The 25,720-nt window shown below is 42.7% G+C and overlaps 1 protein-coding gene and 1 pseudogene across 1 annotated transcript; both read left to right on the forward strand.

Moving 5' to 3' along the window:
• Positions 1-18,263: 18,263 nt before the first annotated feature.
• On the forward strand, positions 18,264-18,928 carry LOC103644991 (uncharacterized; annotated as a pseudogene).
• A 4,036-nt stretch (positions 18,929-22,964) lies between these two features.
• On the forward strand, positions 22,965-23,751 carry LOC100276621 (uncharacterized). The gene has a single exon (XM_008662721.4). The coding sequence runs from the start codon at positions 23,135-23,137 to the stop codon at positions 23,396-23,398; it is 264 nt and encodes an 87-aa protein (XP_008660943.1). The 5' UTR covers positions 22,965-23,134; the 3' UTR covers positions 23,399-23,751.
• The last annotated feature ends 1,969 nt before the right edge of the window (positions 23,752-25,720 follow it).

A 25,720-nucleotide genomic window follows, 5' to 3' on the forward strand; every position in this document is an offset into this window, starting at 1 on the left:
CTCCTCAACTGACAAGTTGTAGCTAGCTGGGGGAGGTAAGGCTTCCCTTTGCCACTATCCACTGGATGAAGTTCCGGTCTGATTTGAAGATCTACTAGATCATTGCGTGATTTGAGTCCGTCTTTTGTCTTACTCGGCATGCCCAGCAAGGTTCCAATGATGCTGTCAAAAACATTTTTTGTTACATGCATCAAATCAATGCTGTGGCAAATTTCCATATCCTTCCAGTATGGGAGGTACTTGAAAAAAATTGATTGCTTCTTGAAAGTTGTGTAAGTTGAAGGGTCAGTTCTCTTTCTCTTTTCTCCTTTGTTTTTCCCTTTCCGAATACAACATGAATGTTCTTTACAATTTCAAAAACAAGTTTCCCACTATAAGGCTTTGGTGCACCTTCACTTTCCAGTTGATTGTTAAATTCCGCTTTCATCTTTCGGTACTTATGCTGCTTCATCAAGAACCGTCTGTGTCCCATGAACACCAACTTCTTGGATGATTTAAGGTACATGGAAGCAGTTCCATCGATGCACACTACACAACCATTCTTTCCTTTAGTCTTTTGCCCTGATAGTGTGGCGCCACCGGGAGAATCATGGATGGTAACAAATATAATTGCTCTTAAGTTGAAATACTCATGGCAATACTCATCCCATATTCTAACTCCTTCATTCCAGAGCTTTGTCATATCTTCCATAAGAGGTTCTAGGAACACATCAATATCAACACCAGCTGATTTCGGACCTTGAATAAGAATAGTCAACATAATATACTTTCTTTTGTGACACAGCCATGATGGAAGGTTGTATATCGTTAATGTCACGGGCCAGGTGCTATGTACACTTCTTTTTCACCAAATGGATTCATTCCGTCTGTACCCAAAGCAAATCTTACATTTCTGGTTTCTTTGGCAAACTCAGGATACATAAGATCGAAAATTTTCCATTGTGATGCATCAGCAGGGTGTCGAATCTGTTTGTTATTCTGCTTGCGATTTTCAGCATGCCAACGCATAAGCTCAGCCTCCCTAGGATTTGAGAACAAACGTTTTAAGCGATCAATTACTGGAAGATACCACATCACCAAAGCTGGGTTCTTTGACTTCTTTTTCCCATCCATGTCATCAAAAGTGTCATCGTCACTTTCAGGTCCAATAGTGGATTTCTTGTTTTTATTTTTCTTCGGGAATTTTTTACACAGTCTTGATTGTAGCTCTTCTTGTATCGACTGACATTGCAAACTGGGCATCTTGATGCGTTCTCAAAATCGCCACGATACAGAATACAATGGTTCGGGCATGCATGAATTTTTTGCACACCCAGAGCTATGGGAGATATAAGCTTCTTCGCTTTATAAGTGCTTGTTGGTAGTTTGTTGGGTTTTGGTAGTAATTGGGACAGAAAATTCAAAAGATCTGTGAAGCTAGTATCAGACCATCCGGCGCTAGCATTCAACTTCAGAAGTTCTAGAACTGTACGCAGTGTAGTAAACTCTTTGTCACAACCCTTTGATTCATCATATAAAGGTTCTTTTGAAGCACTTTCCAGTCCCTCCATTTTAGATAGCCCTTTCTGCGATCCCACAGAACTCAACATTTCTGGTTCCATATGGCGCAACATCTCTTCGCAATCAAATTCTTCAAAATCTTGATTAGCATCCACATTATCCACTTTACCATCAACTTTAAGATCTAAAATTCCGACAACTCTCTCGTCATTACCAGGCACTTCACACGGATCCAACTCACCATGTTCTGACCATATCGTGTAATTGTTTTTAAACCCTCTTTTTAGCAGATGTGATTGGATTACTCCTGTATCTCTCCAAGCTATCTTATTATCACAGTCGATGCACGGACATAATATCTCCTTGCTCTTTCGCAAATTCGCGTGCTTTTTGGCCGCTTCAATAAAGCTTCTCAAATTTCGAATATACAACGGATGTGGTCTTGGCGCATTGTACATCCAACCTCGGTCCATTACCTATCCTTATATTGATTAACATCAATAAAATCATTAATTAATTGAATTCATCCATAAAACATGAAACGAATTGATATGTATGAAAATAAAACAAACATTTCAACAATAGATACCTTTAGGTGAGACAATTGTGTTTTTAAAGAATCTTTAAACTAGATCAACTATTATAAGTACAAATCTTGAATTCCAAAGCTTTTCTTCAAATCCGTTCTATATTACAAAATTGAGGCAAAAAATCGCATCAAAATGAGAAAGAAAACAAATGGAGATCATATATATGCATAAACTATTGAAATCAATCAATAAACTCAAAAACAAAACCTTCTCCCTGTAGATCTCAAAAAAAACCCGCCGCCGCTACAGTGCTGTGAATTAGGGTTCTGCGAGTTTGGGTTCTGGAACCCGTCGGGGGCTAGCCCTTTTATAGTGTACACACATCACAGGCGGTTTTTTACGTCGACCGCCTGTGAAGTTAATTTATCACAGGCGATCGGAATTAACAACCGCCTGTGATGTTGTCTATCACAGGCGGTTTTGCTAAATATCCGCCTGGGATTCTTTACAATATAAAAGGCTCGTTGGTCAGCAGGAACCCTAACTCTTCCCGCCCGAGCTGACACAGTGCGCCGCCAGGCTGCCGCCGTGTCCCCGTCCCCGAGCACGAACCCGAGCGCCGCCGTCCCCGTCCCCGAGCTCGAGCGCCGCCGTCCCCGTCCCCGAGCCCGAGCGCCGCCGTCCCCGTCCCCGAGCCCGAGCGCCGCCGTCCCCATCCCCGAGCCCGAGCGCCACCGTCCCCGAGCGCCCGAGCAACGCCGTCCCCTTCACCGAGCCCGAGCACCGCCGTCCCCTTCACCGAGCTCGAGCCCCGCCGTCCTCGTCCCCGAGCCCGAGCGCCGCCGTCCCCGAGCGCCCGAGCAACGCCGTCCCCGAGACCGAGCCCGAGCGCCGCCGTCCCCTTCACCGAGCCCGAGCGCCCGCCGTCCCCGAGCCCGAGCGCCGAGTCCCCGAGCCCAAGCACCGCCGTCACGGTCCCCGAGCCTGAAGCGTCGCCGTCCACGAGCTCTGTCTTCTTCCTCTCGATAAGGTCGAAGTTCAGGTTCCATTTCTTCTTCCCCAAGCTCTTAATTCAGTTCAGGTTCCATTGGCTACAAGCAAGCAATGTTCTACAAATTGTGTATATGCATTCTTATTGTGTATTTCATTGTGTATATTCTACAAGCAAGCAATGTTCTACAAATTGTGTATATGCCAAGCAGAATTGTGTATTTCATTGTGTATATTTCAGTTCAAGTACTTGGAGTATTTCATTGTGTATATTTCATAAGTGCATATTGACAAATTGTGTTTATGCATTCTGCCCAATCGATGGCTATCCCTGATTATCAGTGCTTAGATTAAATGTTTGTCAATATGCTTATTGCTTATTGTTTGGTTATTGCTTATTGCTTATTGTTTGCATATTCATAAGTGCATATTTTCACTTACATATATTGTCAATATGCTTATTTCTTATTGTTTGGTTGTCAATTACTTCTTATATGAAGTCTATTTTTAGTGTTTTTTGACTACCTATCTTTGTTTGATAATCATTAGGCCAAATGTGCTTATGGCCACATACATCATGGAAGTACATAGCCATGACAATGTTATTATCTCCCTATGTTATAAGACTTGTTCTTATCTCCCTTCTAAGTTTTTTGAATACCTATCTTTGCTTCCCAACCCTATGTTATAAGACTTGTTCTTATCTCCCATCTTTGACTTGTTCATAGCCATGACAATGTTATTTGGACCCTTCTTTTGGCCCTATAAGCCACATCCTTGTTTTCCCTCTGATCCCTGCCTTTGTTGCCTTTGTTCTTTTGATTGTGAGACTTGGTCATTTTCAGTTTCAGAGATGGAAAAAGAGCCACTTGACATGGTTGAGACCTCAGTTCGAGTCATCGAGACACATGTTGACATCATTCGCAGTCTAGTGACTGATGGGGTTGTGGATACTAGTGAACCGGAATCAGTGTACACACTTAAGACCACTTTGTTTCAAATTGGAGATGTATGCGACATGCTTGAGAAGTGTGCTCTGTCCATCAAAAAGTATGCTGACTCCAAGAGGGCTAAAATTATTCAAGATGAAGCCCTGCAATATGCTGAAGATGATGAAGCTGCAGATGATTTGGAGGAACTCCCAAGCCCAGATCTTCTTACTCAAGCCGACATATTGGAAAAATATTTTGGAATTGTGTATGATAGCGACCAGTCAAGGGGTTGTTGATGTTTAGTCCTAAACAACACGATATGAGTATCGTAGGTTTCACTTTTAGAGATAATGTATTTTGTATGAACCTCTTAGAGAGTGTCAAGTCAATGAACTATCTTCGAGTACTATTGGGAAGTGGATCTCTTTGATGTATTTTTTTTCTAGTGATATCGATGGTGCCGAGTAGCACCAAATTTGGACTTGTGTCCATATCTATAGATGCTAGTAGTTGAGCACTAGCGCCTACAATCTTGACTACCTCATCCCTATTCTCTGTTTGGGACTTATATGGAGAATGGCATCGGCGAAATGCCTGAATCGGGTTGGGAAGCAAGCTCGCAGATAGAAGTGCACTTTCCAATGCAGTTAGACAGAGAAGGCATGGCTGTGATGTTATAATGCTGAAGGACCCCAAGAAGAGATTAAGCCCTGTAGTCTACCACTTCCCGTTATTTGTGGGCTTCACCGATGGCTGGAAACATTTGGTGATAGCAAACGACCTTCGGGCTGAAGACGTCTGCGAGCTTGTTAAGGGGCTAGACGATGGTGAGCCGGTGTACTATGTCCGGATGTGTGGTCACAAAATTTAAAGCCGCCCCGGCTGCATGTGTGTGCTTCTCTTCTCTTAGGTGGGGTGCTAAGTGATCTTAGTAGCCGACATAAGAGAAGAGAAGCGCACAGATGAAGCCGGGGCGGCTTTAAATTTTGTGACCACACATCCGGACAGAGTACACCAGCTCACCATCGTCTGGCCCCTTAACAAGCTCGCAGACGTCCCCAGCCCGAAGGTCGTTTGATGTCACCAAATGTTTCCCGCCCTCGGTGAAGCCCACAAATAACGGGAAGTGGTAGACTACAGGGCATAATCTCATCTTGGGGTCCTTCAGCATTATAACATCGCAGCCATGCCTTCTCTGTCTACTGCATTGGGAAGTGCATTTCTATCTGCTCCGTGCTTCCCGGGCCGATCCTACCCCGGAGGCGGGTTTGGGCTCGATTTCTTTTGAATCACCTTTTCTCCAAGTTCCCTTATTGATGGAACCAGTATATCAGACTAACAGTATATCCCTTTATCGATGGAACCAGCTTGAATGGCAGACAACGAGCAGCCTAGTATGGATGTGGTCTGCACCGGTGCGTCTAACAAAGTTGATGAAGACGCGACCAAACTTGAATGGCAGACAACGAGCAACTCCAGTGAAGGGAGCAGGGAGGATAGTTCTAGTGACGACAATCCTTGTACTCCTATACCTCCAAGGAAGAAAAAACATCAGATGAGCTTGATGCCGACTATATTCCCAACGATGAAGAGGTAAATAGAAATATGCCGACTATATTCTAAAATAATGTTCATATATGAAAGGCCATTAATTGTTTCACTATATAGATTTCAAATGAAGAGAAGAAAGAGGATGCATGTTCTACACGAAACACGGAGGATGCTCCGATGCTTGAATCATCCGTTTCACATAAGCGGAAACGAGGGCGACGAGGTCCGAATCAGATGAAAGAAGGTGCAGTTATGTACGTAACAAAACTAAATGCAGAGGGGTTTCCTGAAGAACCACTTGACGTGGTTACAAAGTTTCGAAATTCCTGCGGGTCTACTGTTAGAGATATAGTGCCAATCACACTTCAAAAATGGAAGGATTTAGATGAAGACACCCGCAATAAGCTATGGGCTAAGTTGTCTGAGTCATTCAAGTTCCCAAAAGGCACAGAGGATGCAGTAAGGAAGTCGATGCTCTCTGCTATGGCTAAGATGTTTCGTGGGTGGAAGGCCGAGATGAATAGGGAATTTGTTAAGAAGAATAAGGTTCCTCCGCCCAAGAAAATGGGGAAAATCACTCAAGCTCAGTGGGAGGAATTTGTTCGTTAGAAGACCGAACTGAAGGCCAAAGAACTGGGCGAAACTAATTCTCAGAGAGCGAAGATGAACAAACACCCCCATCGCCTGGGGTCAACCGGATATCACCATAAAGTTGTGCAGTGGAACAGGATAATCGAGGAAGCTATAGCTAACGGCACTTTGGACCCGATATTAAAAGATATCGATGAGCGAGCTATTCGTTGGATCTTAGGTCGGGCAGGTTTGAGTGAGGACGGCAAACTTTTGCATCCAGAATTGGTAGGCGAAGTTTCGACAAAAAATCAAGAATATGCAGATAAGAGAAAAAAAAGGAGAATTTAAGCCTCGGAGGGAGAATGACATACTAAAAGCATGTTTGGTTTGATGCCTAAGTTGCCACACTTTGCCTAACTTTTCTGCCTAAGGTTAGTTCTTCAATTCAAACGACTAACCTTAGGCAAAGTGTGGCACATTTAGGCACGAACCAAACAGCCCCTAACTGCAGCACTAGGCAATCCTGAACACACTGGACGGGCTCGGGGAATCTCTTCTAAGATTTCCTGGAGAGAGGCGTTTCCAGAGTATGCGTCGTCATATAGGAAACACGAGAAGTCGAAAAGGACCCTTGAAGAGACTATTGATGAAAGGGTACAAAAGGCTATTAATGACGTGATGAACAAAATGAAGAAAACAGAATGTATATCATTTGAACTCAAGCCAAGCCACATGAGTCCACCTATAGTCCCTAGCAGCGTAGGATCTGTGCAAGACTTGACCAAGTACCCTGTAGACGATATTGTTGAGGACAAGCCTTGCTTTCTTCATATTCCAATCAATCGATCTAGGACAAAAACAAAGCAAGCTACTACTGGTTTGGTAAAACCAGGACTTGTTAACTACAAGGATAATCCTGTCCCGCCACACTATGTTGTGGTCCAAGTTCTAGAAATCACAGACAGTGGTTGTGAAGATTGGGAGATAGATTTTCCAGTTGAGGGGATCATAACTTTGCAGGAGGCAATGAACGAGTTGGTCCTTTGGCATCGATGCGACATCAAGTTGGGTGATGAGCCGAATTCAACACCAATGCAACAAAAAATAGTTCGATCATTCCACACCCCATGGTGCAGGAAAATATGACACCGACCTCCAAAAAAATCGTTGAAACAATCATATCGCCTCTTGCGAAGGAACTCGACGAGGGGGACGTAGACAAAATTGTTCCTCAGAATGTCGACATCAACATCAAAAAGGAACCAAAGGTTGGCACCAATGTTGAAGGGCCAACTATTTCAAAGAAAATTTATAAGCGAATCGCCACTGACGATGTCAAGAAACCGTCAGAATCAGTGGCACGCTACCTACATAAATTGCAGAGAGTTATGACAAATCAATCAAAAGCGGAATCAGTATCTCATGGAGTAGGCACACGGTCCCAAATAGACAATTTCGAAGTATGGGAAGAAGATGGAATGATTCATACTCGAGAATCATTACGTCTTAAAACCAATATCTCGGTATACAAGAAGGAGGATGTTCAAAGGGAATTAGGCTTACGCCTAGTCTCTAATTAATTTTGGTGGTTGAATTGCCCAACACAAATAATTGGACTAACTAGTTTGCTCTAGTGTATAAGTTATACAGGTGCCAAAGGTTCACACTTAGCCAATAAAAAGACCAAGTATTGGGTTCAACAAAAGAGCAAAGGGACAACCGAAGGCACCTCTGGTCTGGCGCACCGGACTGTCCGGTGTGCCACCGGACATGTCCGGTGCACCAGAGGACTCCAAACTCAAACTCGTCACCTTCGGGAAAATCCGGAGGTAGCTCCACTATAATTCACCGGACTGTCCGGTGTACACCGGACATGTCCGGTGCTCCAAGGAAGAGCAGCCTCAGGAACTTGCCAGCCTCGGGATTTCATCTCGGCTGTTCCGCTATAATTCACCGGACATGTCCGGTGTGCACCGGACTGTCCGGTGTGTACCGGACTGTCCGGTGTAACTGCGGGGCAACGGCTACTACGCGCCAACGGTCACCTGCAACAGCAATTAATGCGCGCCAGAGCGCGCAGGAGTCAGGCACGTGCGTAGTGGCGCACCGGACATCCAGGCGGGCCCAGCGTCAGAGCTCCAACGGTCGAATCCCTGACGGCCGGGTGACGTGGCTGTCGCACCGGACATGTCCGGTGTGCACCGGACTGTCCGGTGCTCCATATGACAGACAGCTTTCACCAACGGCTAGATTTTGGTTGGTGGCTATAAATACCACCCCAACCGGCCACTTGAAGGGGTGGGAGCCCAAGCAACATTCTAAGTCATCTAGTTGACATACTCAAGCCCTCCCAACCACATATATTCATTGATCCATCCTATACACAAGATTTAGACCACTACAACCAACACAAGTGCCACAAAAGAGAGAGCAAGCAAAAGAGAGCTACTCATTTGAGTTTAGCACTAGTGCCTTGTGAGATTCATCGAGAGATAGTGTGTGCTTCATCTTTGTGTTCATTTGCGCGTGGAGTTTTGACTCCCATTGAACTTCCTCCAAAGTTTTTGAGGCTTGTAAAAGCTAGCAAGAGACACCAAAGTGTGTGGTGGTCCTTGCGGGATCGAGAGTGATCCTCGAGAAGAAGAAGAGCTCGCCGATCCTTGTGTGATCGGGGGAGAGAGGGAAAGGGTTGAAAAAGACCCGTCCTTGAGTGGACTCCTCAACGGGGACTAGGCCTTCGAGGGCCGAACCTCGGTAAAACAAATCACCCGTGTCCATTGTGTTTATTGCTTGTGATTTGTTTGTTTTCTCGTACTCTAAGTTTTTTCTTGCTCCATTCTTTGCCAATATCATTTGGTGTTGCTTCAAGTTAAATTTCCATTTAGTAAAGCAACACGTTGCAAGAAAGAACTCGTCCTAGTGCTCTTCTCATCTAAGGCTTCTTGCTTTGTTATTCTATAACTTATTTGATTCATCTCTCCCGCATTATTTTAGCAATACTCCTTTCAAGCAAGAACTTAGTTTGTATACTCCTATATTTGTATATCTTGTTCTAACCACTAATCAAGGGATCTAGTTGGGGGATAAAGTTTTAATTTTCAGGTTTCGCCTATTCACCCCCCCTCTAGGCGACTTTCAATTGGTATCAGAGCTAGGCACTTCATCTTGAGTCTAACAACTCGAAGTGATGGCTCGTAAAAGATCCCAAAAGAACAAGAAGACCCAGGAGACCAAGGAGGTAACTCTTGAGATATTACTTTCCGATTGTTCTAATTATGATTCATGGTCTACTAGAGTAATAAATGCTTTTAGAGCGGTAGATCCTCAATTAGAACAAATTTTAGTCAAGAGTATTATTCCTCCTAACTATGCTAGGGAAAATGCCTCCGAAGAAGATTTAAGATGTATTCGGTTAAATTATCTAGCTTATGACATCTTAAGTAAATCCCTTAGCAAAGAAGATTATCATGCCTTCATAATAAAATATGACAAACCCATTTGTGATGTGCACGATATTTGGACTAGAATTAAAAGCAAATTTGATGAGTCCAAACATGATAGTTCATTTTATGCTTCTACTTCCTTTGGTATTTGTGATACTAACCCTTGCAAGGAAGAAGAAGAAAATAAACGATGGAGACCAAACGATGAATCCACCTCTCCAAAAGGTTTGTCTTCCCATTTCAATTCCCACATGTGTTGTGTGGCTAATACAAATGATAGCGGAAGCACAAATGAGGATGAGGAGGAAGAAAGAAGCTTTGTGCGACTCTACGCTCGCTTAAGCCAAGAAGATAAGGCGGTCATGCTCAAACTTGTAGAAAGAGCGAGAGAGCAAGGCGAAGCTCATCAAAGGCTAGAAAGTATTCTCTCCATGAAGATGCAACACTTTGACGAGTTGACTAAAGAACATGAGGAGCTAAAGTGCTCTCATGTTGATTTGGTCCAAAGGTATGAAACTATTTCAATTGAGAAAGATAACGCTTTACATTGTATCGCTCAATTAGTAAATAGGAATACCTTGCTTAAGGACCAAGTAGAAAAGCTAAAAATTGAAAATCTAGCTTTTCAAGATAAATATGATATGCTCCTATGCTCTCATGAAAATCTTAGAGATGATCATATCATATTAAACATTGCTCACGAGGTTGTGATAGAAAACTTAAAATCCCAACAACCTCACTCATGCACATGTATTCAAATTGATACTATATTACCATGTGCTAATGCTTGTTGTCCGTCAACAAGCAAATCTTCCTTTGAGCTAGAATTTGCAGGAACAAATGATGATTCATATCAAAAGCTCAAAGAAGAGAATGAGAGGCTAAAAATGAGCTTGACACAACTAAAAGGGAAGTGCATTGCTCAACCTTCTCAAGATAACCGTGATCACATGGTGAAGAAGCTTGAGACGGGAACAACCGTGGCATGCACTACATCCCTTGAAGAAAATGTCAAGGAATTGAGGATTGCCAAGAGGAAGAAACAAAAGATGAATTTCAACACCTCCTACAAAAGCCTCAACCACGCCTCCACAAAAGGTAACATCCAAGGTAATGATCAAACCACACTTCACATTAAGAGGTGTAGTGAATGCTTTGAAGAAGGGCACTTGATTAGGTCATGTCCCTACATTAAAAATGGCTTGATTATTAACAAGGATGATAGACTTTGTTTTAGATGCTCCAAGAAGGGACACTTACTTAGATCTTGTCCCCATTTAAAACAAAAAGGCATAAGGTTAGAAAAGAAAGTTTTTACTAACCATGTAGCAAGAAACAAACAAGGAAAGAAGGAAGCTTCAAAACTTGAAAAACGCCTATGCTAAACATGCTGAAGGAAGGGACATCAATGTAAGGATTGTCCCATTGGTAACAATTCCACTCCTAGCTTGTCAATTAATTCTCATGTAACTAGACAATCCAAAATTGCAACTTGTGCTAGAAAAGTAATGAGTTTACCTAGTGCTAACACAAAGGACTTTTGGGTTCCTAGATCTTTGTTGACTAACCATGATGGACCCATCAAGCGATGGGTACCAAAATATGCTTGACAAGCTTTGCAGGAAAAGGAGATGATATGAAGCCTTGGGGTGCTTGAGAAAGTTGATTCAATTTAACTCAAGCTATCAAATCTTCAATGATCTTTATCTGTGATTGACCCAAGGTTATTCTTCAAATTACTACATCTTAAACTCATATCATCTTCTCGAGGAAGGTATTGATGTTGTAGGAAATAAAGAATTATCTTATGCGGAAAAATCAAGGCCTACAACATGGAGGAGAGCCAAAGGATGGTAACACTTATCTTTTAAGTGCAAGTATTTTAGAATATCATTTCTTATGTGTCTTGAGTAGTCACATAGAAAAATTGAAGCACTCAATGTCTTTAAATTAATATTACCATTCTTTGAAGAATTTCCTCTCATATGGTAGATTGCACATTCATCTTTTCATACTATGGCAATCTACATGCTCTAATTTGTTGCAAGTATATCATGGCATGTTCTTCCACTAATTATCTTATTATTGCCATGATTCTAGATATAGAGAGATACTTCATGTTCTTAAAAGAATTAGGTGTCATGTAAGGAATTGAAATCCTTAGGACATTTTTAAACGGAAAATTCTCTCTATAACTAGAATAGTGAGACTAATGATTTTATCTAAGTAACCCAAGTAGTCTCACTTGTAGAGAATAAGTTTCTCTTTGGAAGCGTGTAATCTAACATAAAAAGAAAAATCAATCCAATGATTTATGTTGATTTGCTCCTTGCCTATATTGGATATGATTCTTCCTCATTCATCGCTCTCCATGTTGTGAATTAGATTTATTTCCATAATCCTAAAGAACTTACTATGCTTGTTCCATTAGTTAAAACTAAGCATACTTCAAGGAATGATCTAGTTCATATTATAAAGTTTCCATGCTTTAGTAATTCACTTTTCATTCCTTATCAAAAATGATTACAAAGAGGGAAACTAGTGCTTGTGTTGCTACTGACATTTCTCTTAAGTTCAAGTATGAAAATCTACAAGAGAGAAAGTGCACAAGCCTCATGGGTTGATCCTCACCCAAAGGAAGAAAGGTAAAAGCAAAGGTATGGGAACTCATCTTTTTAATTAAGTTTGGTTCCCATCTCAATGGGTATTTAATCTAATTCATGCCTTTGCTATATCCATTCTCATATTGACCTGTTTTATGTAATAATTAATAAAGTTCAATATAAAGAAGTAAATTCCTATGAGTGATCAAATTGTTAAATAGTGCATGTTCCTCTTTTCAAGTAAAAGTACACTAATGTTAAGGATTTTACTTCATGTCTGTGTGACTTATGGATGATGAATTATGCTTATTTCCTATCTAAAAGAAATCATCCATCATTATATACTCCCTTGTATTACTAACATCCTTCTTGAGTATTTTCAATAAGTTTGAAAGGAAAAAGAAGCCACTGCAAAGGGAGGACTCTCAAATGAAAGAGGAGAACATCAAGAACAACACCACCTACTTCTACGAAACAATCAATGGTGTGGTTGTGAGTATTCTAAACCCTTTCATAATGAGAATACTAGGCTCAAGTTGTTTATTACAAATTTAATGAGCCTTGATCAAGATGTATAATGCTTCTCTCTATTTGTCTTTAAAGTAAATGCATCCATTCATTCAAATACTTGATGCATATCTTTAGGGGGAGCCTCTTTTTATATCTTGATTATGTTGAGACTATTACTTTATCTTAGAAATTTCATATAGTCTCTTGCATGAGAATGAGTTTCTCATGAAGTATTTGCTGGATTCTCCTATCCTAAGCTTAATTGATAAATCTAATGCGTATGTTGTTCTTTTGATCACATGTGTTATTTGTTTGATCATTGAATGACTTTCATTAACAACCATGCCTCTTAGTGCCTCATATTCTTTCAACCAATATCTCTCTTGATATGCACTAAGTTAAAAAGGAGAATTCATGATTCATTTATACAATTGGTGATCCATTTGATATATGCTTACAATAACTTGGAAAAGGATCACTAGTTGTAAAACTCTCTCTTGTGCAAAATATTTCCATATATTGTCATTGAATATAGGTCTTAAGCATCTAAAGACTATGGACAAAGCACAATGAAGAAGAGCATCTCTATGTGAAGGTACAAAAGGGTAAAACTATCTCCTTTCATTTAAAACTTGTACCTAAATCTTTCTTTTCTGTACATTCTTTGCATATCTTGTATAAAAGGAAGAGAAAGCATGTCCATGTATTATCCCTGCTTCATACCTAGTTTAATTTCCCAAAATTCATTCCTGCTTTAGTGCATCTCTGGTAAAACTAGATGAAGTACTTTTATTGTCAAAGAGCTTAAAGCTTAACCTTGTAACGAGGATAAGCTGCCTTTGTTTCAAAGGTGGATGATCCTTAAGTCTCTTTGAAATCCTTAAGGGAAAATGCTTAAATTGTTTACAACATGCTTTCATAAGTGCATAAATTGTCATGAGCATCACACTTATACTATGCCACAATGCACTTCACAATCTGTATGATATAGATATGTTCTCATTAACCTAATTATGTGCAATTGGCATTTAAGACCAAAATATGTGTTCCTCTCCATGCACATACTTAGGGGGAGCAATCTATATGGTATAGAACTATGATCATGCTTAATTTGATGTATCCTTTTTGATCATATCTCTTTTATGTCTATGACTAATGTGTTCTCAAGTGTATTTCAAACCAAGTCATAGGTATATTGAAAGGGAATTGGAGTCTTCGGCGAAGACAAAGGCTTCCACTCCACTCTACTACTCATCCTTCGCCGTCGCTCTGCTTCTCTCTCCATCTTTGGTATAATCTTCACTCATATATTTTATTTGCCAAAGGGGGAGAAAATAGTTAGAAACGGGCCTATATTTCATTCCAAGTATCCGTTTTTGGCGATTCATGCCGAAGGGGGAGAAATTGGCCCAAAGCAAAAGGACCGCACCACCACCCTAATTTTAAAAAAAATTAATGATTTTCAATTGGTAAATTTCAAATTGGTATCTCTTTGTGTTCTAAAGGGGGAGCAAGTAGTATTTTCAAAACTTGATATCTTAAAACCCTCTTGAACACTAAGAGGAGAATTTATTGAGGGGGAGTTTTGTTTAGTCAAAGGAAAAGCATTTGAAACAAAGGGAGAAAATTTCAAATCTTGAAAATGCCTCTCAAAATCTTATTCAGTTACCTTTGACTATCTTGCAAAAGGATTTGCAAAAACAAAACATGCGGTGCAAATGTGGTCCAATATGTTCATAATAAAGAAACAATTCATGCATATCTAGTAAGTAACATTTATTGGCACAATTCTAAGCAACCTTTGCACTTACATTATGCAAACTAGTTCAATTATGCACTTTTATATTTGCTTTGGTTTGTGTTGGCATCAATCACCAAAAAGGGGGAGATTGAAAGGGAATTAGGCTTACACCTAGTCTCTAATTAATTTTGGTGGTTGAATTGCCCAACACAAATAATTGGACTAACTAGTTTGCTCTAGTGTATAAGTTATACAGGTGCCAAAGGTTCATACTTAGCCAATAAAAAGACCAAGTATTGGGTTCAACAAAAGAGCAAAGGGACAACCGAAGGCACCTCTGGTCTGGCGCACCGGACTGTCTGGTGTGCCACCGGACATGTCCGGTGCACCAGAGGACTCCAAACTCAAACTCGTCACCTTCGGGAAAATCCGGAGGCAGCTCCACTATAATTCACCGGACTGTCCGGTGTACACCGGACATGTCCGGTGCTCCAAGGAAGAGCGGCCTCAGGAACTCGCCAGCCTCGGGATTTCATCTCGGCTGTTCCGCTATAATTCACCGGACATGTCCGGTGTGCACCGGACTGTCCGGTGTAACTGCGGGGCAACGGCTACTACGCGCCAACGGTCACCTGCAACAGCAATTAATGCGCGCCAGAGCACGCAGGAGTCAGGCACGCGCGTAGTGGCGCACCGGACACTCTACAGTACATGTCCGGTGCGCCACCGGACATCCAGATGGGCCCAGCGTCAGAGCTCCAACGGTCGAATCCCTGACGGCCGGGTGACTGGCTGTCGCACCGGACATGTCCGGTGTGCACCGGACTGTCCGGTGCACCATACGACAGACAGCTTTCACCAACGGCTAGATTTTGGTTGGTGGCTATAAATACCACCCCAACCGGCCACTTGAAGGGGTGGGAGCCCAAGCAACATTCTAAGTCATCTAGTTGACATACTCAAGCCCTCCCAACCACATATATTCATTGATCCATCCTATACACAAGATTTAGACCACTACAACCAACACAAGTGCCACAAAAGAGAGAGCAAGCAAAAGAGAGCTACTCATTTGAGTTTAGCACTAGTGCCTTGTGAGATTCATCGAGAGATAGTGTGTGCTTCATCTTTGTGTTCATTTGCGCGTGGAGTTTTGACTCCCATTGAACTTCCTCCAAAGTTTTTGAGGCTTGTAAAAGCTAGCAAGAGACACCAAAGTGTGTGGTGGTCCTTGCGGGATCGAGAGTGATCCTCGAGAAGAAGAAGAGCTCGCCGATCCTTGTGTGATCGGGGGAGAGAGGGAAAGGGTTGAAAAAGACCCGTCCTTGAGTGGACTCCTCAACGGGGACTAGGCCTTCGAAGGCCGAACCTCGGTAAAACAAATCACCCGTGTCCATTGTGTTTATTGCTTGTGATTTGTTTGTTTTCTCGTACTAAGTTTTTTCTTGCTCCATTCTTTGCCAATATCATTTGGTGTTGCTTCAAGTTAAATTTCCATTTAGTAAAGCAACACGTTGCAAGAAAGAACTCATCCTAGTGCTCTTCTCATCTAAGGTTTCTTGCTTTGTTATTCTATAACTTATTTGATTCATCTCTCCCGCATTATTTTAGCAATACTCCTTTCAAGCAAGAACTTAGTTTGTATACTCCTATATTTGTATATCTTGTTCTAACCACTAATCAAGGGATCTAGTTGGGGGATAAAGTTTTAATTTTCAGGTTTCGCCTATTCACCCCCCTCTAGGCGACTTTCAGATGTTCCTCCAAAATTTGTGAATGGGAGGCCGTTCTTGACGATGGTGCAACTTTCTAAGTTGTCGACTCCGGAGATTAGAATGCATGAGTGGTACATGGTGGCTAGCAACAAATACAAACTCGAGGACTTCACATTTGTTGTGCCAGAAGATGCATTTTGGAGCAATGATCATATAGATCCTGTGCGGCATTTATTCTTTGACGATCTCTGGTCGTTGTACCACCGACAAAGGACGGAAACCAACTACTTAACCCTCTTTTGCTTGTAAGTACCTCTAAACTTTCATATTTGTTAGTTTTGTACACGCACACATAAACGAGAGTCTAACGATTAACACTATTACACGTAGGATGCAATACATGGATGATAAGAAGAAACAACTTAAGACAGGGTTTCTTGACCCGTTGATGATATCCCAAGCTCGCTACAAAGTAGTTGCTCGGAGGCATGGAGAAGAATACAAAGACTTGGACAATGCTAAATTTGAGAAAGCCGTCAAACAGAATCAGAGAAAGAAAATGAAGGTAATGGCGGCATACATTGGACGAGCCATGTATAATCATGTACAACATGGCAAGGACTTAATAATAGCTCAGCACCACTTTAAGTAAGTTATCGACATGGTTTAATTTTGAACTATAAATTATGGCAATCGTGATCTTAACATGTGTTTTCGTCTATGTCTATATAGTGACCACTACATTTGTATCATGATCTTTCCAAAGGATGGTAAAGTCGTGGTCTTCGACTCACTGGAATGGAAAAGGCTACGTATAATGACTTCTTGAAGATTTTAGAGAAGTATGATTATTATTGCACACTTGTACTTATTACAACTTAACAAATGTATTCTTAATCTCACAATGCTATTCTTATATGCAGTGCATACCGTTTTTATTGGAAAGATCTTGGCGGCGATCATCCAGAGGACAAGCCTAATTTGTCAATATCATTATTTCCATATGGTGACAAACAACCTCCGGGTACTGTCCTGTGCGGTTATTATGTATGCGAATGGTGTCGTGTCACCTTCCATTACATGGTCAATCGTGAGGATGTAAGTTCGCTATCATTGTCTATGTTGCAATTTTTATGTTATATTGTTGCTCATCACATTACTCTTACCATTGCTTGTTTTTTGCTTTCATTGCAGGTTCCTAAATCCAAGATCAATGCTGAATGGTTAGAAAGAGATATGGTTTCCGTCGGCGTGGCTAAGGTTGTAAGAGACTTGCTTTACTTTATGCGCCGTGAAGTTCTTCATCAACAAGGGTTATTCTACAATACAAATGGAAATTTGCAACAATTCCCAGAACTAAGTTTGTACACAATATCACACAGTGTTTAGGTCTTTAGTTAGGAACTTTAGATGTTTAGTTGTCTATGGAACTTTGAGATGTTTAGTTGTCTATGGAACTTGATATGTGTATAAATCTGTGTATGACGATGGAACTTGATATGTGGATGAATCTGTGTATTATGGAACTTGATATGTATAAATCTGTGTATGCAATCTGTGTGAATCTGTGCATGAAATCTGTGTATAATCTGTTTGAAAATTCTGTATATGAATCTGTATATTAAAAAACCGTCTCTGATTTATATTGTATGCAGTCGGACTTATATTAAAAACCGCCTGTGATGTGTAGCTAACACAAGCGGCTAGGATAAGAAACCGCCTGTGATGTCTGTCTATCACAGGCGGTTCCTTTGAACTGGATCGCCTGTGATGTCTGTCTTCACAGGCGGTTTTTGATTGACCGCCTGTGATTTTGTTTTACATCACAGTCGGTGCACCACAAGCGGTTCCTGGAACCGCCTGTGAAGAGGCGAACCAAACCGCCTGTACAGAGGTTTGCTGTAGTAGTGTGTATACTAGATGGAATATAGGTTATATGATATTAAGGAGATATAAATACATGCTGAGACATCTGTAAAAAGGTATCAAAGAAAAAATATCATAACTCTATTGAGAAGCCTTCGTGCTCCTCTGTCTCCATCTCCCTTCTTCTCCAAGTCTCCTTCCCAGCCGAGCACTTTCCTCTCTCGATATCCCAACCTACCAAGCTCTTCTTCTAGTTCTCTCGATCCCCATCCTAGAGATTGCTAACATTTGGTACCAGACTAGGACTCCATGGAGGCGGCGATGCAGGGTATTCTTGACGCACTCGCGCGCACGGAGGCACGCTTGACTGATGCGCTGGCTGGTCGCGCAATTCCTCCTTCGACGGATCTGCGACTCCTTATGTCGTCAATGCACAGTACTGCGACGAGGCAAGCCTTCCGCCTCTCGTCCACGACGACGCTGCGAAGGTGGCGTCCTCGGATTCAGGAAAACGACTTTGGTCTGCGGCAAACCGCCATGGTGCTCACGTTCCTAGGGTCCGACGAGATGTCTTCGTCGACCACGCTCCTCGCCGGCTCGGTATCCAACCGCTACATCCTACCGCTCTACGACGATGACCACTACACCATGCCACAATCGTTTGTCGATACTCTCGCCAACCCCAACGACGACCTCCTCCAGGAGCTCGACCTATTGGACGAGGACGCCGCGAGTGCCAACGCGGCTGACGATGATTCAGGCGCTGTCCCCGTCCATGCCTCGCTCGACCCCGATGCTCGACTAGAACATCGACAGCAGCGGATCACCGCGCTACCCGTGCCTCCCCGAGGGCGCGGCGTTGTTCCGTCGGGACCCAGATGATAAGGTCCACAACGGGCTCATCGGCGGAACGGAGTTGTCCGGCGAAGTCCACCTCCTTCGTTTCTCCTTGCTGTCACCAGACCAGGCGATGAACCCTGCGCTCGTCCCCAACACCGACACAGAGGAGGAGGTTCTCACCACCACGCCACCAAGTCTTCGATAATGGGCCTCAACTGTGGCACCTACTCTGTCCCCAACCTCCCCGTGGTCTACATCCTGGGTGAGCCCAACTCCGACGACTACAGCTCCAACCGTGCCCTGCTCCCGGACATCCATGTTGTTAGCGGCGGCCTCTCCAACCCTGACCTGGACGAACCCAAGGTCATGGGTCTTAAGGTCCGCGAACAGATGCGGTACATCAAGAAGCTCAAGTAAGCGCACTATGACTGGCACCTGCCGAGTGAGAGGGGAGACCTTGATGCAGCGTGGCAGCGGGCACGGTCGCTGGCGTTCGCGGTGGGCGACGCGCGGCTCGCGGTCCACGTCGTGTCGCAGTGCCAACAGGCGTCCTCGCGCGACACGCGGGCCATGGCCACCATGGCAAAGAAGAGCGTCGAGGACCTCATGGAGGTCACGATCATCGCGAGGCTCTGCACCTACACCACTTTCTAGGACCTCATCTGAGTGCATGGCCTCGCTGTGCGACTGTGTCTTCCCCAGAGCAGCTACGTTGCCACCCAGATCGTGCACACCTACAACGGCTACAAACGCAAGCCAGGCGATGTTATTGGCCCTAAAGTTGAGATGATCATGTTCACCTTGCCCTACAAGTGTTTGTTGAAATCCTTCATCATCATACAACATTGTTTCTCGCCTTTATTCCATTGCAACAGGGATGCAGTGCCGCTCCCCAACCGTGTCGCGAGCATCGCCGACATCTACACCAAGGAGGATAGCCCTGTGCGCAAGCTTGTTGTCGAGATCATGGGTTTCTCAATTTTTGCTGCACGGATTGGATTACCATGTGTTGCCCTCATCTCATACGAGGATATCATTAATCATGGGCGTCTGATCTCTGAAGCAGTTTCAATACCTGTGAGCGGTGATGCAGATAATGGTTACGAAAATTGTATGCATGTTAAGATGAGAGTGAAAGAATTTATTAATGTTGGTTTGCTGGAATTATTGCCATCTCAGTCAAGGATGAGGATGGGTCAGATGGGGTATTTAGAGCAACTCCAAAAGGATGTTAAAAAATTTATCCCAAAAACTAATTATTAAGAGTAGGCTAAAAAGTTATAAGAGTGAATTATGGTGAGTACTCCAATAGTTCCTTTAAATGTGACATGTGGTGCAATCTTTATAGTCGTCGGGATGCTCTGGATGATCTGGTACATTGGAAAATGAATTGGGGAGGGATGGAACACAACAAAATATGAGGGAGAGAAGTCTGTGGATGCGGGACGCTAATTTTTTGGGGGAAGAATGAGGGAGCTGTTGGAGTAAGAAAAACCACTATTCTTGACTAATATCTGTTTTGGAGTTAGTTTACATGTTCTTTTGGAGTTGCTCTTACCAACAGAAAAGTTGTCGAAGCCCATCAGTTCACAATGCATGTGAATTTTGATGGGTTTTCTCCAGGCATTTTGGTTGGTGATGAGCTGGTGGTCACCGGCATGGGATCACTTGAGAGGAGTTGAGTGCAACTCTCGTCCGTTGGGACGCCACAACGTGGAGTAGGCAAGTTTTGTACTTGGCCGAACCACGGGATAACCACCGTGTCATCTCTGTGATTGCTTTCTTGTGGTTATTGTGTTTTGACTCCTCTCTAGCCACTTGGCAAGAACTGTGCTAACACTTAACAAGTTTTTGTGGCTATAAGTTTAAGTTTTACAGGATCACCTATTCACCCCCCCCTCTAGGTGCTCTCAATAGGAACATTATTGGGTAAAGAAAAGTGATCAAGGGCACAACTTGTCTGAGACTCGAGAGTTCCAGGTACCAGGATGATCTTTAGATTCTCGTAACCTCGCTGCAAAATTAACATCACACCAAACATAAGAACAAGCTACATAATAATGATCTACATGTCGTAACGAGACCGTAGCTTCGAGAATCACTAAATTCGGATTTACGGTTAACGAGTTATGATTTTCTGAAGATTTAAGTGTTGGATACAAAACAACTTAAGTGCATAATTTGTACCTATGTTTCATAACAAAATAAGGCTATCAGATGATAAATAATATTATTATGAATTTATTGCCACTGGAATGGATAAAAAAGAAGTTAAAATGAATTAATTATGCATTTTCTAAGGTTTTAGTATTATTTTGGCAATAAAACTCAATTTTCGAATTGGTTTTATTAATATACAAAGGTTCAGGGCTGCGGACACTATTTCATGAGAGTTTAGGGGCTAACTCGTGATAAAACATGACCTAAGTATAGATATCTTTATACTGGTGGGGATGGCGGTTTAATTTCAATAACAACCAGGGTCTCTTTTACAAACACGCTCGACCGAAGAGGTACTGGTCCCTGTGGACGGCAGGATCACCATTCAAGGGCGCGGATTAGACCAGCCCTAAAAACGAACTAGTAGGTGACAACCGCCCTCGGATTGAGGGTTAATGGTCCAGATTTCATTGAAGAGCGCTATAACAACCCTAACCACCAGATCTCGATCGGAGGGCTCTGATTACACGTGAGGGACGCTGTACTTAGGGTCTAATCTGGCCGCCCAATAGACGATCATCAGCCGATAAGAATTGGTGCACGGTTCAATCACGACCGCCTATCGGATCGGACGGCCGGGGGAGCCCCCGCCCAAACCCACAGGGATTGCCACAGGAAGCATCCCCACCCGGCGGCGCCATCGCCGGTGAGTGGCGCTCCCGCCCCGGTGCCCCATTCCGAGCGTCGAAACATGCAAGAAGAATAGGAGGCTACTGCGAACACGTTCGAGGAGACATACCAGCAGCAGGCGTGCCGATAGGAGCTAACCGCGCCGAAGGGCGGATCCGCGGTGAGCATATCAACGACGAGCAATTGGTTGGCACCCTGGTGCTCAAGCGCCCAATTAATCCTTGCATGAGACTTCAACTGCCCCCGGTGAACCTCTTCACTACCCATCACAAGCTATACACCAGCGAAGCAAGGACACCATCACATCAGACCCCAACTCCCTCGCCCCCTGCTTTCGGGTACTGCTCCTAGCTATTTGATGGTCGAGACAGAGCGGCTATGGGGTCCTCATAAATACCCTGCAACGATGAAAAGATGAGCATGCGCCGGTCGGATCAAGCTGGGGGACCCGCCCAATTCGCACGTTCGGTTCAACGGACTTCGATTTGTTGGTTGGAGATCAAGCTGACAGGCGGGACCCACCTGGCAGACAGGGTCCCCAAGCGTGTATGCGGACTTCGGTTCTGGCAAGGCGGCCCCAGTGGTCAGTGAGTGGGCGCGGGCCAGATGAAGGGATGCTGGGTCGAGGAGAGGAAGCAAGAATGGGTCGACCATGACAATTCGACCCATGTGGCAGGTGCTTTTCCCTTTTTATTTTGATATTTCCTTTCTATTTTAGTTTTCTACTTTCCAATTCAATTTGAATCTAGGTTTTGGAATTTCAGATTTCCAAATAGCTAATACCATCCTAATGTAAATATAAATTCTACTGTTTACAATATTATTGTTTATTATTCTCCCTATTATTTAATTATGGAAGTAACAAATGACTTTATTAAAATTTCCTTTCTCATTTTCTGTTTTATATTTTCTTTTATAATTTGAGATCAAATTTAAGTTATGATTCCTTTATTTAAATAAAATGCATCACACAAAAAATAACATCGGCATGAGATGCATATTTCTTTATTTATTTATTGGTTTCTTGGCTAATTTGATACTATTAATTGAATATGAAAAGGGAAAGGAACTATTTAATCTCCAATGGCTCCAAAAAATCTCAAAACACTAATATAATTATATTTATTTATTTATATCATTATTTTTTCTCTAATACAATTTTTGGGCTTTAGAGGTATAAAGGTAAAACATCACTGTGGTTACAAATAAACTAAAATAAACAATTATTGGATAGCTTATTTTAATTTTTTTTGTACTATCAAAGTGATATTTTATCCAATTACACTTCTATCATAATCTAACTTATATTCTACGAGATAAACAATCGAGGCCTACTTATGAGTTCTAATCCCTCCCAGACCCAGATTAGAAACGGGGCAAGGCAAAATTAACCAACGATACCATCAAACAACCAGGCAACTCTTCTTAACTATTCCCCTTTGGCCGTCGGCGCGCGGAGGCAGGGGTGGCGTACGGCGGCGGCGGCAACCATGAACATCAACGCGAACGGCGGCATCCTGTCGTACGGGAACATGGAGGGGTACGCCCGTTGGGTGGCCACGGGCGTGGCGTCGGCCTTCTTCGCGTCCCTGGAGCGCTTCTCCTGCATCCACCTCCACACCGCCGAGGACGACGGCAGCGACGAGGACCCCGACGAGGCCAAGGACCGCCCCCTCATCTTCTCCCGCCCCGACGCCCTCCCCGAGTACTACTACAGCCGTTCCGCATCCTCCGTCTCCTTCGCCAAGATGTGACATGCATGATCTGATCTGAGACGGGATCGCGCGCGGTGCCGTCGTCGTCTGTGCGCCAAACGATCCGATCCGGCCGTCTCCTCATAGGTTAGGTTGGTCATGTCTTGCAAATTGTGAAATTGTATTGTATCCGCACGATTCCCCGGCGCGTTTGTGTTCTTGCCATGTCCTGGCCTCCTGTCTGATTTGGGCGTACTTCTGATCTGATGGATTTGTAATTAGGCACCTGCGTTGTATGGTGTGGATTATTCTGTTTTTACTTCTCCCTCTTCTTTTGTTAATACCTTTTTTTTGAAAGGTTCTTCCTTTATTAATATCGGACGGCATTGTTGTGCCTGCCCATCTTGGATCCATTTTCAGATGCACGAGATTGGCTCCATTGAACTTTTGTACGTTGCAGAATACGTCGAATGCATCCCTTATCAGAGTTCATTCGCTTATGTGGATAATCTGATATTTTATGAAATTCCTGAGTTTAAGAACATTAATTTGAGTCTTGGCGTTGTATTTTGCTGAATAAATAGCTTCTGCAGTAAAATAGACTTTAAAACACTAGGTCCAGAGATGATCAGAATAGAGTAAAGTATACTAACAATTCACTACTCAGGCGGCGGTGTCATCTTGTCAGCATAATCATTTTTTCTCTCTCCATCCTCACCTTGGTATCCCATGTGGGTACCGCTAAGCATGTTAGCATGTAGTTAGTTTTTAGATTAAAGTATACTAACAATTCTTAAATTTCTAGTGTTATATCATTTCGGTCTCTAAACTCTCAAAATATACATCCAGTTCTTTAAACTTGTTAAGTTGTATTATTCTGATTTCTAAACTTTTAACATGTGCATTTCAGTCCCTATATATGTATGGTTGTGTCGTCTAGGTCTCTAAATTTGTTTTGGTGTCATCAAATGTTTGAATTATTTAGACATGTGATAACACCGAAAACAAGTTTATGGACTCAGACAATCATAAAAGTATAGGTACCAGAATATATAAGTTGAGAGTTTAGGGACCAAGATGATACACCTTCACAAAATTTAGAGATCTGAATGTGCACTTTAAAAATTTAGGGACCAGAATGATATAACACTATAAATTTAAGGACCGATAATGTATTTCACTCTAGTTTTTATTTAAGCTCGTAGACTATTTGGCGTGGTCTTTCTGCATGTGTGGCCACACTCGTAGAGATGATGCAAAACTCTCTGCTCACATAAAACATCGTTCTCACCTCGTCATGTGTTGGGGGCCTTCGTCTTCTGAAGGTCCTCAAAAACATGATTTAACAACGTTTCTGGAGTATAATACATGAACAGGTACCTTCGGACTCGGATCAGAACCACAATATGAAGAAGTGCGAAGAATGCGAAGGTTGGCGCAGAGCCGAAGCTATGCTCAGGGGACCTTCGACGTAATATCAGAAAAAGTGAACCGACTTAAAAGGGAAAAGGCTATTCAGACCTCGATGGATTACTATAGAGTCATTAGCAAATGTAAAGGGTATAAGTGTAATTTTACATGGGCTGCGTCCCGTGCCTATAAATAGATGAACAGTGTCCCCGTACTATTCATGCTGACTTGACATTTGCTTTTGCGTCACGCTTGTACTCTTACTTTCTTTCAAGCCGAAGGTACATTTGTAATTTGATATCATTTCTATTTTTCCATAATAATAAAATAAGAAATGAGTTGATAATAATACATAATTGTTTATGTTATCTTTTATATTCATATGATTCCTTCTTCATTATTACATGTTGTGCTGATGAAGATATGTCCTTCATAACCTTCGTTCGAAAATCATTATATCCCAAGGGAAATAATGCTTCGAAGGACGAAGGACTTTAACGTTTAACATTTTTTATGTTGCCTTGTTCTTAACTCATAGCATTTGAGAACAAGTCCCCAACATTGGCGCCCACCTCCAGTGAACTCTTTTCGACCACCTTCGGCAAGCATTGACCTTCGTCATGCCACCGAAGAAAGCTTCAGCGACAGGGGTTGCCGCTCTGCAACCGCTGGACCCGAACCAGGAGACCCTTTCTCTTCGAGAAGCCAGAAGCCAGAAGAGGAAGGCCACTAGTCCAACACCCCAGGAGGATGAGTTGGACCAAGAAATCAGAAACATGGAGATGCTTCATCAACAAGTACAAAGGAAGAAGGAGAAGATGACCCGACTAGCTGATCTTCAAAGGCAGATTGACGAAGCCACTGAAGAAGTACGCCATCTTGCTCAAGACGAACAAGAGCGAAGGCCCCGACATAGGGAGCTTCACCAAGAAGGCTTCTTCAACGAGGATGAATGGTATGTGAAAGGGAAAT

Source organism: Zea mays, chromosome 1 (genome assembly GCF_902167145.1).
Source record: "Zea mays cultivar B73 chromosome 1, Zm-B73-REFERENCE-NAM-5.0, whole genome shotgun sequence".
Taxonomy (NCBI): domain Eukaryota; kingdom Viridiplantae; phylum Streptophyta; class Magnoliopsida; order Poales; family Poaceae; genus Zea; species Zea mays.